Source organism: Cucumis sativus, chromosome 6 (genome assembly GCF_000004075.3).
Source record: "Cucumis sativus cultivar 9930 chromosome 6, Cucumber_9930_V3, whole genome shotgun sequence".
In the NCBI taxonomy this organism is placed as follows: Eukaryota; Viridiplantae; Streptophyta; class Magnoliopsida; order Cucurbitales; family Cucurbitaceae; genus Cucumis; species Cucumis sativus.
The window spans coordinates 25796100-25811450 of NC_026660.2; the positions used below are offsets into that span (position 1 = coordinate 25796100).

Sequence of the window (15351 nt, forward strand, 5' to 3'; positions counted from 1 at the left end):
TACCATGATGTATTGTATTAGGACGTTTTTTTAGATGCATTTGATATTATAAATATAATACAAAGTTCAACTTAACTCAGGTAAAGTGACTGTTTATTATTGGTACAGAGTCGTACATCATGTGTTGTCTAAAGAAAACCATGAAAAGAAAAGGAAAACGACGAGGGAAGGACAATCATCCATTCAATTTTAGATCAAACTGGGCCCAGCCATTATCGATTTGAGGCTTGGGCCCAATTTATGATTGAAACGGGCCTCTTGAAATTATGGCGAATGGCCCTTTCTGGCAGACCATATTCGATTTGATTACGTGAACTGTCCGTTCGTACTTCGTAGGCCCTTTCCTTACCAATAACGAGGGGATATACCCATGAAAAGATTTAACATCAATCCTTCTATCTCTAATCTACATCCACCCTCACACTCATTCGATATAACCATTTCCCCACAAAATTACACAAGTTTTTCTATTGCAATCGGATATTGAGATAAAATCTCATAATGATACATTATGTATCTACCACATTTTTTTTTATTATCAATTTTATCGTTTTTAGTAGGTTCAAGAGTTTATTAAAAATATATATATACATTAGTACATTTGGATGATCATAAAAAATATATATATATAAAAAAAAAAAACTTTTAGGATTCAACACTTTAACCATTAATGTACATTTGAAATTTTAAAATGAATAAAACAAAAGAATAATATTGGCGGCTGGCGAACAAATATACCGATCTTTTGGATCAAGCTAGGCCCAAGCATCATACCATCTGAGCTTTGAAGTTGGGCCCAAGTCATGACTATAATGGGCCTCATGGTCAGAATATTTGTTGGGATTGATATTACTTAGTTACCCTCCTTCGCTTTCTGGAATAGTTGGAATTTTGTACTTTATTGGTTGAATTTTTTTGAAGCATATGTCACTCCCACCGCCATGTGACGAACAGATGTGAGAATGAATCTTGTAAGTTTAACTATAGAGCTCAATCCTAATAGACTAGTTGGGTGAGTATGGTTGTAATAACCAAATTATCTCATCAATGTTATTATAGGTGAGGTTAGGAAGATCTTGGCATTTTTAGTTAAAATAGTTAGAAGAATTAGAGCTATAACTGTAATGGTTAGTTGTATAGGTTGAGTCGAAATGGATGCTATTAATATAGTTTGAGGAGTTAATCCTAGGAAGGGCATGGGGGATATGGTGACATGTGAGGGGGAGTTGTTGAGTGTTTTGACTGGGTGTAGACCTAACAAAGCCAAAGCGTATAGGATTCAGTCCAACAACTGCTCTCTCTCTCACCTCACGCACGAGCCGTCGTTTTGGCAAAGTATGAACGCGTTGACCCTACCGTTAATCCTCTTCCTGCCGGAGCAACCGTCGCGGCATAATCAAATTTCTCCACTACTACTAAAGCAACTTCATTTCAAATTCATCAAAACCTTACCCAAATTTCCTTACGGTTTTCCCCATTCCTTATACACCTTCTCTTCCCTTTCCGGAATAAAACCCATCCAACCAATCCCAGGGAAAAGGATAGAGCTGAATTCATACGCTTAATGCTCAAACTCGGTGACTGCGACTACTAGACGCGGTTAGATTTCCCATCACTTTCCATGAAATTTTCTCTTACTTGTCTCGGAGAGATTTAAATTGTGGTTTTTTGTTTTTTCCATTAAATTTAGGGTTTTCGTTTATTTCTTTGGTATTGATTCGTTCCATCTTACTTGTCTCATCCTCGAGCTTCCGATCAATTTTATTTTTCTTTCCAACGATGCTTTTGATTGAAAGTTACAACGAATTTTCCGTAATGGACTGTTCACAATTGTTTCTTGTAAATTTCTATGTTGTAATAGATGAACCCTAGCCCTTGTAAAGAGGGAGAAAGAAGATCTGTGACATGAATTGCAATTGAAACAGATTACTAAAGTTTTAGTTAGCGGTGATTGCTTATAATCATTCCTGTTTTACATTTGTCTAGGTTCTGCAAAGAGAATTATTAAATTCGAGATCTATAGATCAAACAGGGACTTGTTCCTGCGGCTAGTTGGCTCAAGATATCCCGAGGTAGTGATGAATTTCATTATGTTAACTCTTATTTTGTAATTACTAATTGAGTTTGGCGAACGATTTCTCTTGTTCATTCCTACGTATTTTTAAAATCTTCTTATGAAGTCTGGAAATGCCGAACTGCTTTATGCATATTTAAATTGAGTTTCTCACTTGAATGGGTTGCAGTAATTTGTCCATGGGAGGCTCATAGATGAGAAACTTATTCACCATAATTAAATGTGTGTTGAAGTATCAGTTGGAGTGTGCTGGACCAAATATAGATTGTTGGTGAAAAATTTCAGACAAACTAAGCTCGAGGTCAGACTAGCAGATTCTGATGGAGATTCTGGCTCATAATAAGTTGAAAGAGAATGCCGAACAAGTCCAAACCACAGGAGAAGCTGAACATGTTGATCGTATCATAACTCAAAGGCATGAGCACATAATTAGACTAGAGAAATCCCGAAGTTGTGGCTCAGTTCCAATAGTAGACACTAATATAATACCAAATTACATTAGAAAGGCACAGATGTCAAGTTTGTCCACGATAAGCAGCAACAAGAATTTTATTAACTCTATGAAGTTAGAGAATGTGAAACTAGTCGTTACTCCTGAAAAGTTGAATTCAGATGATAGAAACCATCTCCCCACCAGTTCTCATTCTACATTTGTCAAATCCTCCGATGGTGTATCTCAAAATGGGGACGAGTTGGATTTTGGAGGGTTGCCAGTCACTAGCTCAGAAAATCGTCCCAATGTCACCTTAGATGAAAAATCTCAAGTTCATGATATTGTTCTTTCTGACACTAATGCTAAGCCTACTTTTTCACTAGTTAGATCTAGGGATGCAGAAGACACCACTTCAACATTATCATCAATTGAATCAGCAGGTCGTACCAGGGATGCTTCTGAAATAGTAAAATTAGAATCACCAGCTTCTGCGACTCCAGCCTTCTTGCAAGTTGAACCAGAACTCCCGCCCAGATTGTTGGTGGAAAGAAAAAGTGATATAATTGAGCAACAAGCACACAAACTTCCTGAAATTGTTTCTTCTTCTGTGGCTGACCACAAATCTGAACTTGGAAGTGTTGAATCTGGAATTCAGAAGTTGGTTGAGGACTTGAATAGCAATTCACTTGAAACTATTAGAGCTGCAATAGCTGAACTCCGAAGTCTTGCCAGGCATAATACTGAAAACCGGATTTTGATTGCCAAACATGGAGCAATCACCTTTTTGGTCAAATTGATGTATTCTACAGATGCAATAACCCAAGAGCATGCTGTTACAACACTTCTCAATCTATCAATCCAAAGTGACCACAAAGTCGCTATTACTGAGGCCAATGTAATTGAGCCTTTGATTCACGTCCTTGTTACAGGAAGCCCTGAGGCAAGGGAGAACTCAGCTGCCACTTTCTTTAGCCTAGCTATGGTCGTGGAAAACAGGGTAAAGATTGGGAAGTCTGGGGCCATTGGGCCTCTGGTTGAACTACTAGGTAATGGGACTCCTAGGGGAAGGAAGGACGCAACAACTGCATTGTTTTATCTGTCTATGCTTCCAGAGAACAAGGTCAAGATTGTGCAAGCTGGAGCTGTTAAGCATCTTGTGGAGTTGATGGATCCATCAGTTGGAATGGTTGACAAGACAGTTGCTGTTCTAGCAAACCTTGCTACTATTCAGGAGGGAAAGGTTGAAATTGGTAGGATGGGTGGGATCCCTGTGTTGGTTGAGGCTATTGAATTGGGTTCTGCCAGAGGAAAAGAGAATGCAGCAGCTGCACTATTGCGGGTTTGCTCAACCTCTAATAGATTTTGCATAATGGCTCTCCAAGAAGGAGTTATTCCGCCCTTGGTGGCATTGTCACAATCTGGAACTCGGAGGGCCAAGGATAAGGTATTCACTGCAATAAATTATGTGCTACAATTTGAATTTTGAAAAAGATTATTAATGCGAAAATAAAATTGTTATTTCAGGCTCAGGAACTGCTTAACCTCCTCAGAAAGCATGTGCGTAGTAATGTTGAAAAATACTAATTTTGAGGTCCAGGATCTCCTTAACGTCTTCAGAAAGCATGTGAATAGTAATGTTGAAAGCCACTAATCTTAAAGTATGCCTGACAATTTTTTACATTAACCTTGGATGTTGCTGCTGTTGAAGGGGGACATGCAAAATTTTTCGTGCTCCCATAATATTACATCAGGTGTCTGCGTAGAACATTCTTCTGATTTGTAAATTCTGATGGAAATGCAGTAAAATTCATTCAGAAAAATGAAAAGAGTAGAAATGCAGGAGTAATTTCCAATTAATGTCTCGATTTGATTTGACTGTTTCATATTGGCTAACCCCCCCCCTATCAGATTTTTAGTGCCAAACGATTGGTGTTAATTAGTATCGCTTGTGAAGGATTTATATTATACCATATCAATATTTTTAAGAAATTTTGTTGTGGGAGCTTTTAGCCTTATAGCTGTTAATTTTGTTGATTGTCTACAACGTTGTATGCATTATGCCTTCCTCTTCATCCTGCTGCCTCATGTGTGAGATCATTTTGAGTCCCCTGCTAATCTGATATTTTGCTTCTCGTTTAAGCTTTGGCATGTTCTAGTAGTACCATCCTGCTGCCTCATGTGGTATCCTTAGACAGTTCGATTGGTTAATTTGCTAGCTTTCTTTTGGACTTGACAAGAGCGCGATAGTCTTTTTTCATTTTCCTGATAAATTCTTGGATTTTGGTTCTTTCTACAGCTTTGTGTTGGTACAAAACTAATTCCCAAAAGAAAAAAAAAAAAAAACTTTTTTGTAATCATCATAAGTTCTTGTAAAAAAAAAAATCCATTCGTTCTTGTGAAAAAAAAAAACTATTAATTAACAGATAACATTAATCAATTACTTCGTTTGTAATTTTCCGTAACTTATACTGTGTGTCACTAATTATATTTCTTCATCAATAAAGAATCAAGTGGATAGATAAATTGATGATATATTGTTTTAGGTGGTAGCTGAAGGTTGCTGTGGCTTTAATATGAAAAACTAAGATGAGCAACCAAAGCCGATCCCTCAGCATCCACAAACAGTAACAGATCCTCCATTATTTAATGACGACCATATGGTATCATTCAATATAAACTCAGTAAGACAAGAATTATAGTTGCTTCCTAGTTGGGTGCTTCATCAAGAGTGAACACTTTATCCATTAGGCTTGTAATTTCTGGTGTAGCAATTTCTGATTTGATTGAATCCTTTTAATCTGAGGGACGTATTTGTATCTAAATCAAAGCATATTATTTAGAATAGGAGGATGAAGCTAAAGTTGATTAATTAAAGATAAGATAGATAGAGTTTGTTTGTGTTTAGTTAAATTCATATGAAAGATCATTTACGTTACAAACCCCGCGTTTCTTTCAATGAATCTCGTTGAATTGACCAAATAAATTTCTTATTGGGTGTTTTCGTATGTACGACAAAATGTGAACAGTTAAGTCTACGAGTCTTTATTTCAAATTTTTATTATTATTATTATTATTATTGTTATTGTTATTATTATTGTTATTATTATTATTGTTATTATATATAATTTTACAACAAATACTAAATATCAAATATTGATATTGGTAGAAGTATTGAGGTTTCGATATGGAGATATTATATTAACGAAAATTTTAAAAAGTTTTATAAAAGTTGATGAAAATTGTTACATTTAATTGATGAAACATTGATTTTGGCATAATTATATGGTGAATTTTTAAAAATAGTCAAATAAATTAAAATATTTACAAACTATAACAAAATATCAATTAGTGGCTACCATTCTGATATTATTGATAGAAGCTGAAAATTTTGTCATAAGTTGTAAATATTTGTCAAATTTACTACTTTTTACGATTATTCTCATTAAATTATAATGACGGTTTTCAATCATATTTCTACGAAGTAAGGCAACATTTGGATGTATATTATAAATATGTGTGAAAATATCAAGAGAGGATAAATTAAAATTGAAAAAATAAATAATGACAAAATAATATCTAATATTGGTAATTAATTATAAAATCAAAATGTGATTAACTGTTTATAAATTATTTTCCATTTCCATAAAGTTTCTTGAAATTTATGTGGTGTGTACATATTAATATGGTTAGAGAAAGTATACATTTGTACACCTAATCTTTAAAGATGGTGTTAATTCAAACATGAGACTAATAATTAATTGTATCAATTAAAACTTTAATTTCTTTTTACATGTATCATTTTACAAACTCCACGATATTTTGTTACTTCAAGCAAAATTTACAATCATACCAATGTCTCTCTAAACTTTTCTAAGTTAATCAATTTAAATCTTTAAACAAGGAGTTCTTTAAAAATAGTCCATGTGTTTACTTGAACTATCGGTCTTGTGAAAATAATATTTGAAGAAGTTTACACATTTGTAAATATTTGTAAATTAATGCATAGATGATTTTAGAGATTCAAATTAATTGACATATAAAATATTAGAAGTTAAATAGTTTAATTGTAAATTTTAGGCATATTGATCTAATAATTTAGAGAAAAGTGACCCTTATCAAAATTCAAATTTAAAACTCCAATTGATACTTTAAAATTATTATTTAGAGGTCAAAGTGGATATCACAAAAGTTGTTCACACTAAAAATAAAATAAGTCTTGATGAAAGAACTATAGAAAAATCCTATTAAAATTGATGAAGTATAGCTCGTTTTGAAATAAGAAATAGAGAAATTGAAGATGATGACAAAAGCTTTAGAGAGTCATCATCTACAGACCACATCTAAGAAAAATCAGTGTGGTGTATGGTGGGGGTTGTTGGGTTCCTTGGAGACGCTCCGAGTAATGGCGGCAGTTTACCTTTTTTTGTTAATAATCAACGAACACACCCACTTGTAATTTTCAACAAAATTTGAAGCTGCTACGAAAAGAAATTTCACAAGAAAGCCAACACGAATTTCAGGAACTTAGCACCACTTTGTTTTGATTTGGGTAATTCTTATTCTTCTCTAATTTTATCTCCTTTATTAATTTTTTTTTAAAGTTGTTCTCTCTTCGAAGTACTGTTTCCATATCTCAAATTCTTCTTTGTGATGCTGTAATCGAGTCGTCCAACGCTTTCTTTTTTCTGGCTAACTTTTGCAACGTTAGAAATTTGTTCAAGAACTTCTGCTACTATCATCTGTTTCCTCTCCAGCTCGAATTAAGAACAAAAATACTGTTACATGTGAGCAAATGTTCTGTTTATGGGCTTTTCTTAGATTCTGGTAATATGGGTTTTGGAATACTTGGTGTTTAAGTAAGTTGGAGTTGTCAATAGCTGCACTTATTCGCTAGCACTTCTGATGATTTCCATGTTATTGTGGATAAGTACTTGGTATCTTTTATGCTTCATGTTTTTCCTCCATATGTGAATTATATATGATATTCTGGCTTCAAAGTGAGAATTTTTTGGTTATCCTCTCTTTCTGGTTTAAGTCTTACTATTTTAAAATTATGAGAGATTAAGATTGATTTAAGTCTTTAATTTTCAGAACAAAGCATAATAAAAATGCTGAAATGATGACAAAAGTGATCAAGGAATGGCTTCTAATATTCTCAACTTTATACTTTCTTGAATGGACTATCGTTTGATGATTTATGGGTACTTTTAGAAAAGAACTCTTCTGAAACATTATTAAAAGTTGAAGAACATGTACATATATTTTAAGCTCATACTTGAGAAAGTTTTTAATTGCAGTATATGGTCTCCTTTCCTGAAAAAATTGGCAGCAACTTCCTATAGTGAACTGTAGTTTGTAAGTTATGAGTTCATAATATTTTCTTGAATGGTTTGTTCGTGCAATCACTTACTTCCATTTCCTTGTGGATTCCTCAGACACTGCTTGGATGTTGGACCTGCCTCTGATCAAGTTATTACAGAATTTAGGCCCACCAGGTGTCAGTGGACTAATAGCTTGCACTAAGGAACTATTGGGAGGTAAAGTCGGAGCCATCAACTTACTTGACTTTGATCATACTGCTGACAGAAATCAAAATACCCGTCTCGAATGCTGATTGCAAAGAGTCAAATACCATGCCAACAGCCGTATGAAAGGATGGTCCATGAAATAGTTTCTTCTCCTGTACTGGAGGCTATATCTGACCACACTGGCATTAAAGCCAAAGTTCAAAAGCTGGTTGAGAACTTGACGAGTGATTCGCCCGAAACTCTAAGAACTAGTACAGCTGAACTACGGTTGCTCACCAAGATTGATGCGAATAATCGGACACTGATTGCAGACTATGGGGCAATTAGCCTTTTGGTCAATTTGTTAAATTCTACGGACACTAAGATTCAAGAGAATGCTGTTACAGCACTTGTGAACTTATCAATCGACAATAATTGCAAAAGTATCATTGTTCAAGCCAATGCAATTGAGCCTTTGATTCATGTTCTTCAAACTGGTAGCCCGGAGGCAAAAGAAAACTCAGCTGCTACGCTTGGTAGTCTTTCCGTGGTTGATGATAACCAGGTCAATATTGGGAGGTCTCGAGCAATAGGGCCTCTGGTTGACTTGTTGAAGGATGGTACTCCTCGGGGAAAGAGAGATGCAGCTACCGCACTGTTTAATTTGTCATTACTTTCCGAAAACAAGCCAAAAATTGTGGAGGCTGGATCAATCAAGCATCTTGTGAAGTTGATGGACCCAGCTACAGGAATGGTCGAGAAGGCAGTAACCGTCCTGGCAAATCTTGCATCAACAGATGAAGGAAGGATCGAAATTGTACGTGAGGGTGGTATTCCTCTGTTGGTTGACACTATTGAGTTAGGTTCTGCCAGGGCAAAAGAGTATGCAGCTGCAGCATTATTGTGGCTTTGTGGAATCACGAGTAGATATTGCATCATGGCAATCCAAGAGGGAGCTATTCCACCATTAGTGGCACTTTCACAATCAGGCACAGCACGGGCCAAGGAAAAGGTACATGACTGCACCGACTTGTGTTTTCCTAAGATTCCAAATTCGCAATAAATTTTAAAAAGGAAAATTTGGCTACTTGCAGGCTCGGGCACTACTCAGCTGCTTCAGTAGAAATAAGCTCACATCACATTGCTAGGGGATCGGAAGTGACTAATTCATAGACATGGTTTGGCTCTTACAGCTTTGTTCATGGTGTATTTGCATTCAGATGGTACATATATTGGGATGTTGTTAGATAATTATAGTTGCAGAAAGGATTAAAAAGGGAAAGAAAACCAAAGACTGACAGGGGTTGGATAATTTTCTATTGATTCATGCTGAATAACCGACTTTGTTATGCTGGTCTTCAGAAAACTGATCGATGAAATCATTGAAATGTTCTTGTTTCTAATGAAAGAAAAGGATAGGAGAGCATTCGTGATATTTTTTTGGGTATGTGCGTTCGTTTTTTCTTCCCCATGTTCCATGAAAAATGTTTATATGAAATGAACACGAGCTGATTTTATAGTGCGTCTTGATCCTTGTTACAGATCTTTCAGTGCTGATGACAATGAAACATCAGAAATGAAAAGCATTTATTTTTACTTGCATTTTGAGAGAGAATAATTCACCTAGTTTTTAGGAACTTTTTTCTATTTAATTTTATGCCTCTGTATGTGGGCAGAGTGCTTGAATGATTGGAATGACTTAAAATGTCTATTGATTCAATGAATTTATTTGGTCGTCACAAAAACCCACTTACATTTAAGAAACTGCAGGGAGGAAAGGAAATTAAATTCGAGTGATTTAAGTGAAAATATGATAAATTTCAAGGATGGAAAATGAAATCAAGGGCATTTAGATTTTCCCTTGGAGTTCAACTTGTCTCTATAACAAGGGCATTCTGATTTGTTTCCATAGGTTCCAGAGGGCACACACTTGCACTGTTGGCAGCAGAGTCCACAATACTTCAAACACCTGTCCTTCACCCCTGCATTCAAGCATCTTACCCCACATTTTGAATCACAAACACCTTCTAAAAGAAGAAAACAAAAAGAAGGAAAAAGGTCAAAACAATAAACCAGTTAATCACTTGAACAAGGAGGAATGAATGAAAGGTTGTATATTCATTGCCAATGGTATTTAATATTTATATATGTATAGTAAATCATTTATCTTACTTGGAGCATAGGTTGTAGAGGAATCAGCAGTGGCATATTGGAGGAAGAATGAGCTCAGAATCAATGAAAGAAGAACCAAAGTGACGGAAACAGATTTCATCTTCTCCTTCTGCTTTAAGGTTAGTGTTCTACTGATATTTCAATAGTTTCTATCTGATATTTATTGACTTGGTTTGAGAAGGGGGGGGGGAATGAGAGAATTAGAAAAGGTGTTTAAAGAATGTTTTGTTAATTGAAAAGTGGGGTATGAATCAATAGGATGACCCATGAGGGAAAGGCATGGCAAAATGCTTATAAGAATGGTTTACAGCCCCAACTAGAGTGTAAAGATGTATGGTTTAGGTATGTTTGGAGACATGAGCTGTCTGCACTTCTTAATTTTTCTTTTGTTAATATTTCTTTGGAAGGACACCAACAACTTCTTTGTGTCCCTATGCATGGTATTGTATATTGTTCTGAACTTGGATTAGTTAGGGAGCTTCTCGTTATAATTAAGGTGGCTTTTGATAATTATTTGGTTTTTCATTTCTTGATTTTTGAAAATTGTATTTGATTCCTATTTTCATCTTTTCAATTGAAACATTCAATTTCATAGTTAAATTTCCAAAAGACAACAAGTTCTTAATTTTCTTTTTCAAAACAAAGGATGTAGTGTTTATATGTATTTAATTTACATTGTGAAAACATTCTCTTGAACTGTGAAAATGCTCTTAGGTGTTGGATAAAACAAAGGTGGATGGAGTGTTTATATATTTAATTTATAAAGAAAATAAATACTATCTAACGAGGTTTTGAGTTAAAAAGTGGGCAATGGTTAGCATGTTGTTAATTTTAATGGGTCTATTTTCAACCTTAGCAACTCATTTAGGGTTGGGATGGTTGTGTTAAGATTATGTGGAGTGGGTAGGTCTTTTTAAAAAAAATATTTATTTAGGAATCTTCGTTACAAAATAAAAAATTTAGTTTATGAATTGGAATTTGTGACTATTTAGTTCTAAACTTTTGGTGCTACTATTAAAATATTTATTTAGGCTATAAACTTTTAGAGTTTTAAAAATTCAAGAACATACTAGACACAAACTACAAAAAATTAGGATTTCGTTAGACGTAAAATTCAATTATATATTTAATAGATTAAAAAATTATAACCTATTAGGAACTCATTTATGTTCTTCATTTCTATTGAGTGGGGAAGGATGTGAATGAAACTATGTTCATCAACATATAAGATTCTGTTATATCATCAATCTAAAATTAAATTGATTGGGATGATCTATGAAGATTATTAGAAAAGAGCTATATAACTAACTGGGATGGTAGATTAGATGGGAGGGGTGTACTTTTTTTGTACTATATATATATATTCTGAACAACTATTTAATCTAAGTTTAAGATCCCATCTTTATTTGTGAGTTTAATTTAATTGGCTAAGATACTAGCAACTTCTTTTAAAAGTATTATTTCCAATTTTTACTTGTCGTATATCTGAAATTAAAAAAGAAGTGGGGTTGAGATTAATTTTGATAGTTAGTGTTTTTTGGTGGGGAATTTTTTAAAAATGATTTTAGAAGAATTTCAATGGAAGTGTTTATTCTACTATGCACTTCAAGCCATCTAAAATGCTCTAAGGTATATTTTCTTCCCGAAAGAAATTTAAAACTTTCGAACTATATAGATAAACTCACCATGTGTGTACTTATTTTAACAATAATTTTAGTGAACCAATTTTTTCTTTTTACTCTTAGAAGAACTCATTTCATTATTTAGTTATTTTTCGAAGAACTCATTTCATTACTTAATTGTGTTTCGAAGTAGGTCGTTCATGCAATAAGTAAGAAATATTTTTATCATCAATATTTTTATTGGCACCAAATATTTTGGGTAAACCCAAAAACAAAGAGATGAGAGATTACGCCCAAAATGAAAAATATGACATCGTCTGGAAGGTTGTTGTCTTTAACAAAAGGTACTAGTGTCGGTTGAATATTTAGGTGCCAAACCAAGAGGTTGTGGGCCTTATAACATATTCTTGTGGAGATTATGTGGTTGAACTTTACTAAACTAAGGAGTACTCTTAAAAAAGCAAAGTTTGCCTAAATAAGTTTATGGAATTCTAGAACCTATATCAATCTAGCGATACACTCTAGAATGAGGAGAGTTAATTTGGATAGGATCAAAGCTCAAGAGGCTAATAAAGGACAAAATTGATGAAGGACATGTGTTACAATTGGCATCAAACCACAATGGCTTATCTCATAATGAACATATATAGTGTCACGGTAGACATATAAAGAGTTTGTTATTCTTAACAAGACAAATTAAACAATATAAGAATCTCTCCGGTATATTTCAAATCAAAGTTAATGTGAACAATTTTAGCTTGTTGGTCATTCGAAACAACTTCAACTTTTTACAAGGGAGGATTATATTGAAGTTGAAGGTTAGAGGGCAATTAGATTCTTTCCTTAGTAGGCAAGTTGGAAACCTCTTTTATTACATCATATCTTTTGTTTGTGTTGCCTTGCTTTGGTTCTAGGAATATCTTATTCTTAACTCATGGAAAAAGGTTAGAACACCATGGCCCAAAGACCACTCCCAATTTTCTTTTTTCTTTAAAAGTTAAAGTTGCAGATGGATTTGTCACCTACAATTTACATATTATTTAATTTCTAATGCTAAATTATACGTCCATTTCTAATACTGAATTATGACAACGAAATTGTTAAAATCGTAGTATCTTGATTTTTGAGACGATCACAATTTCTTTCATTAGTTTTTTCTCTAATGGTAACTTCACTGGTTATGATCGATCAAATAAGCAGCAACGAGTACTCGTCAATTGTGGCGGTAATGTAATTCTTGTATTAAATGAGATTTTTAGTATAAATTGAGGGTTCAATTTATGAAGAGTAAATGTGAAGGATGCCGAAGCAAGCACATAAGTAATTCATGTAACAAATCAAATTAATAAAGCCTAAATATAAGACGACACGCATGTTCAAAATTATAAATGAAGATAGGAATGCAAATAATGTTAGCTACCGCCACAACTGCTACCACCGACATGAATTTTATTTTTTTGGTATTCCAAATCAACAAATATACATTTCAAGATTCGACCCACCAAACATCGTATCCTTCAATCCCCATATACCAAAATTAAACAGTCCCTCTCTCTCTCACTCTTAGATCTTACAAATATAATAAATAATAAAAATCTCATTTCACTCATCCTGTCGGTGGACTATTATTATTACAATGATTTCATTTATAAAAAAAATAGCCATATTTTAATCATATTTTTTCATCAAATGTCTTCAATCAAAGAATATGGCTTAAAATTGAAAAGTAACCCACGTGATTTTCGCTAAATTTTGTTTTCTAGACCTAACGCTAGATCTCCGTACATGTTGAAAAGAATTGGAGTGTTGTAATTATTGATAAAATAATTATCGTAATCTCAAATTTAGAAACTTAATGTAATGATTAAGTAGGACACGGTATTATATGATAGAAGTAAAAAGTAAATTGACAAAAATGTAGTGGAACAGAAATGAAAGAGAATTAATAATTACATAACACAAAAGGATCCAAATGTAATAAAAGATTTTTCCCCACTCTCAAGTCCTCCACAGAAAGAATTACAACAAATCATATACTCCGATCCAAAATGTTCATCATCAAAGCAAATAGCCAACAAAGTGCTCAAATTTCTAAAACAAATTTCATAAAATCAATTCAATCGATAAAGCACCTCTTATGATATGGAGTACACAGTGGGGGAAAATTTTTAACCAAAAATAAATAAAAGAGATTAAATATAAATAAATGAAGCACGATCAAATCTCTCTCTCTCTCTCTCTCTCTAAAAGATGATGCTGACGGCGACGGCAGCCCATCCCAAAGCCAAACTTCCGGCAACCTTCATTAATGCTTCAGCTCCACTCTGCAAATTTTACAATAAATTAGACTTCGATGAATTCATATTATTAAAAAAAAAAAAAAAAAACCCTAAAGCTGTAGTCAAATAAATTTGTTAACGTGTTTTCCTCAATGTGATCTGAGAAAAACTAGACTGACAATCATTAATCTCGAGCGTTGTGTGATCTGACGATCTGACAAATTGATTCCTTTTTATTTCTTTTTGGGGCGTTTTGATCTTTTTCTTTTTTCCCTTTTAACTTGGGTTAGATCTTTAGACTCAACTATGGTAATTATCTCAACAACTTCGAGCCTTGACGCGTTAGATCCACACGTGTCGGTGGCGCGTGTCATTACACTCATGCACTCTGCTGCCAAGTAAGTGCAAATGCAGCCAACACAAAACCCTACTGGCGCTAGTCATTAACCAATTCTATCAAAATTATGATGAGATCTTAGCTATTGAAATGTATTGTGACAGTTGGATGATGTCATATTGCAGATCTTAGGCAGAATGACAATGCAGGTAAATTTAAGATGGTAATGGTAGAGATTAGGGATTTGAAGAATTACCTTGTCCTCCAGTGAAGGGCTGGGCGCAGGACCTTCCTCGCTTCCTGCAGGAGCTTCAGAAGGAGGCGCAGGTGGACCAAGCAACGCTGGAGAAGGAGCTGGTGCTCTGTGCTTCTTTGACTTCTTCTTGCTAGGTGCCGGGGCAGGAACCTCAACAGGAGGCGACGCGACTGGGGCAGGAGGAGAACTTTCGGGAGCGGGAGGAGATTCCGTTGGAGTTGGTACTGGAGGAGAGCTCACCGGTACTGAAACTGGTGGAGAACTAACCGGAACTGGAACAGGCGGAGAGCTAGCCGGAACGGTAGCAGCTGGTGGAGAGCTAGGTGGAACGGAAGCAGCCGGAGGAGAGCTGGCAGGAACGGAAGCAGTCGGAGGAGTGCTGGCTGGTGGAGAAGCTACTGGAGCGACTGCTGGTGGCGCCGATGCAGGCGGCGTGGAGACCGGTGCTGGAGTTGCCGGCTTTTGAGGAGCGGCGGCGGGAGATGGATTTGTCGGTGTAGATACGGGAGATGCAGCTGGAGGGGGATACGTCGCTGCTACTGGGGGAGTAGCGGCGGGAGTAGTAGTGGGAGCAGCAGCCGGGGACTGGCCACCGACACCAGCGACGACGGCGCAGATGAGAACGAGTGCGATCACGGATTGTCTACCCATTTCAACCGAGTGAGTGTGTG

At 35.2% G+C, this 15351-nt stretch overlaps 4 protein-coding genes across 12 annotated transcripts; 2 read left to right on the top strand and 2 right to left on the bottom strand.

Moving 5' to 3' along the window:
- The first annotated feature begins 1179 nt into the window (after positions 1 to 1179).
- LOC101214725 (U-box domain-containing protein 4) lies at positions 1180 to 4520 on the top strand. Of its 2 annotated transcripts, XM_004141945.3 has the most exons (4): positions 1180 to 1599; positions 1987 to 2072; positions 2244 to 3951; positions 4032 to 4520. In XM_004141945.3, the coding sequence occupies exons 3-4, from the start codon at positions 2395 to 2397 to the stop codon at positions 4089 to 4091; spliced, it is 1617 nt and encodes a 538-aa protein (XP_004141993.1). In that variant the 5' UTR covers positions 1180 to 1599; positions 1987 to 2072; positions 2244 to 2394; the 3' UTR covers positions 4092 to 4520. The 2 variants fall into 2 exon arrangements, with proteins under 2 accessions (XP_004141993.1, XP_031743633.1); XM_031887773.1 differs by lacking the exons at positions 1180 to 1599; positions 1987 to 2072 and having other exon boundaries at positions 2084 to 3951.
- Positions 4521 to 6762: 2242 nt separating this feature from the next.
- On the top strand, positions 6763 to 10706 carry LOC101210843 (U-box domain-containing protein 4). 7 transcript variants are annotated; one of them, XR_004217321.1, is made up of 6 exons: positions 6763 to 7056; positions 7943 to 9026; positions 9109 to 9192; positions 9377 to 9458; positions 9927 to 10123; positions 10198 to 10706. XR_004217321.1 is itself a non-coding variant. In XM_031886926.1 (4 exons), exons 2-3 carry the CDS (start codon positions 8115 to 8117, stop codon positions 9160 to 9162), a joined length of 966 nt encoding a protein of 321 aa, XP_031742786.1. In that variant the 5' UTR covers positions 6763 to 7056; positions 7943 to 8114; the 3' UTR covers positions 9163 to 9192; positions 10198 to 10706. The 7 variants fall into 7 exon arrangements, 1 of the variants encoding a protein (XP_031742786.1); XR_004217320.1 differs by lacking the exon at positions 9927 to 10123; XR_004217322.1 differs by lacking the exon at positions 9377 to 9458.
- On the bottom strand, positions 9701 to 10312 carry LOC116404472 (peamaclein-like). Of its 2 annotated transcripts, none has more exons than XM_031886928.1 (2): positions 10187 to 10312; positions 9701 to 10038 (listed from the first exon to the last, which is right to left on the bottom strand). In XM_031886928.1, exons 1-2 carry the CDS (start codon positions 10284 to 10286, stop codon positions 9854 to 9856), a joined length of 285 nt encoding a protein of 94 aa, XP_031742788.1. In that variant the 5' UTR covers positions 10287 to 10312; the 3' UTR covers positions 9701 to 9853. The 2 variants fall into 2 exon arrangements, with proteins under 2 accessions (XP_031742788.1, XP_031742787.1); XM_031886927.1 differs by having other exon boundaries at positions 9701 to 10041.
- Positions 10707 to 13895: 3189 nt separating the features above from the next.
- Positions 13896 to 15351, bottom strand: LOC101210435 (arabinogalactan protein). The gene is made up of 2 exons (NM_001280683.1): positions 14681 to 15351; positions 13896 to 14132 (listed from the first exon to the last, which is right to left on the bottom strand). The coding sequence occupies exons 1-2, from the start codon at positions 15329 to 15331 to the stop codon at positions 14052 to 14054; spliced, it is 732 nt and encodes a 243-aa protein (NP_001267612.1). The 5' UTR covers positions 15332 to 15351; the 3' UTR covers positions 13896 to 14051.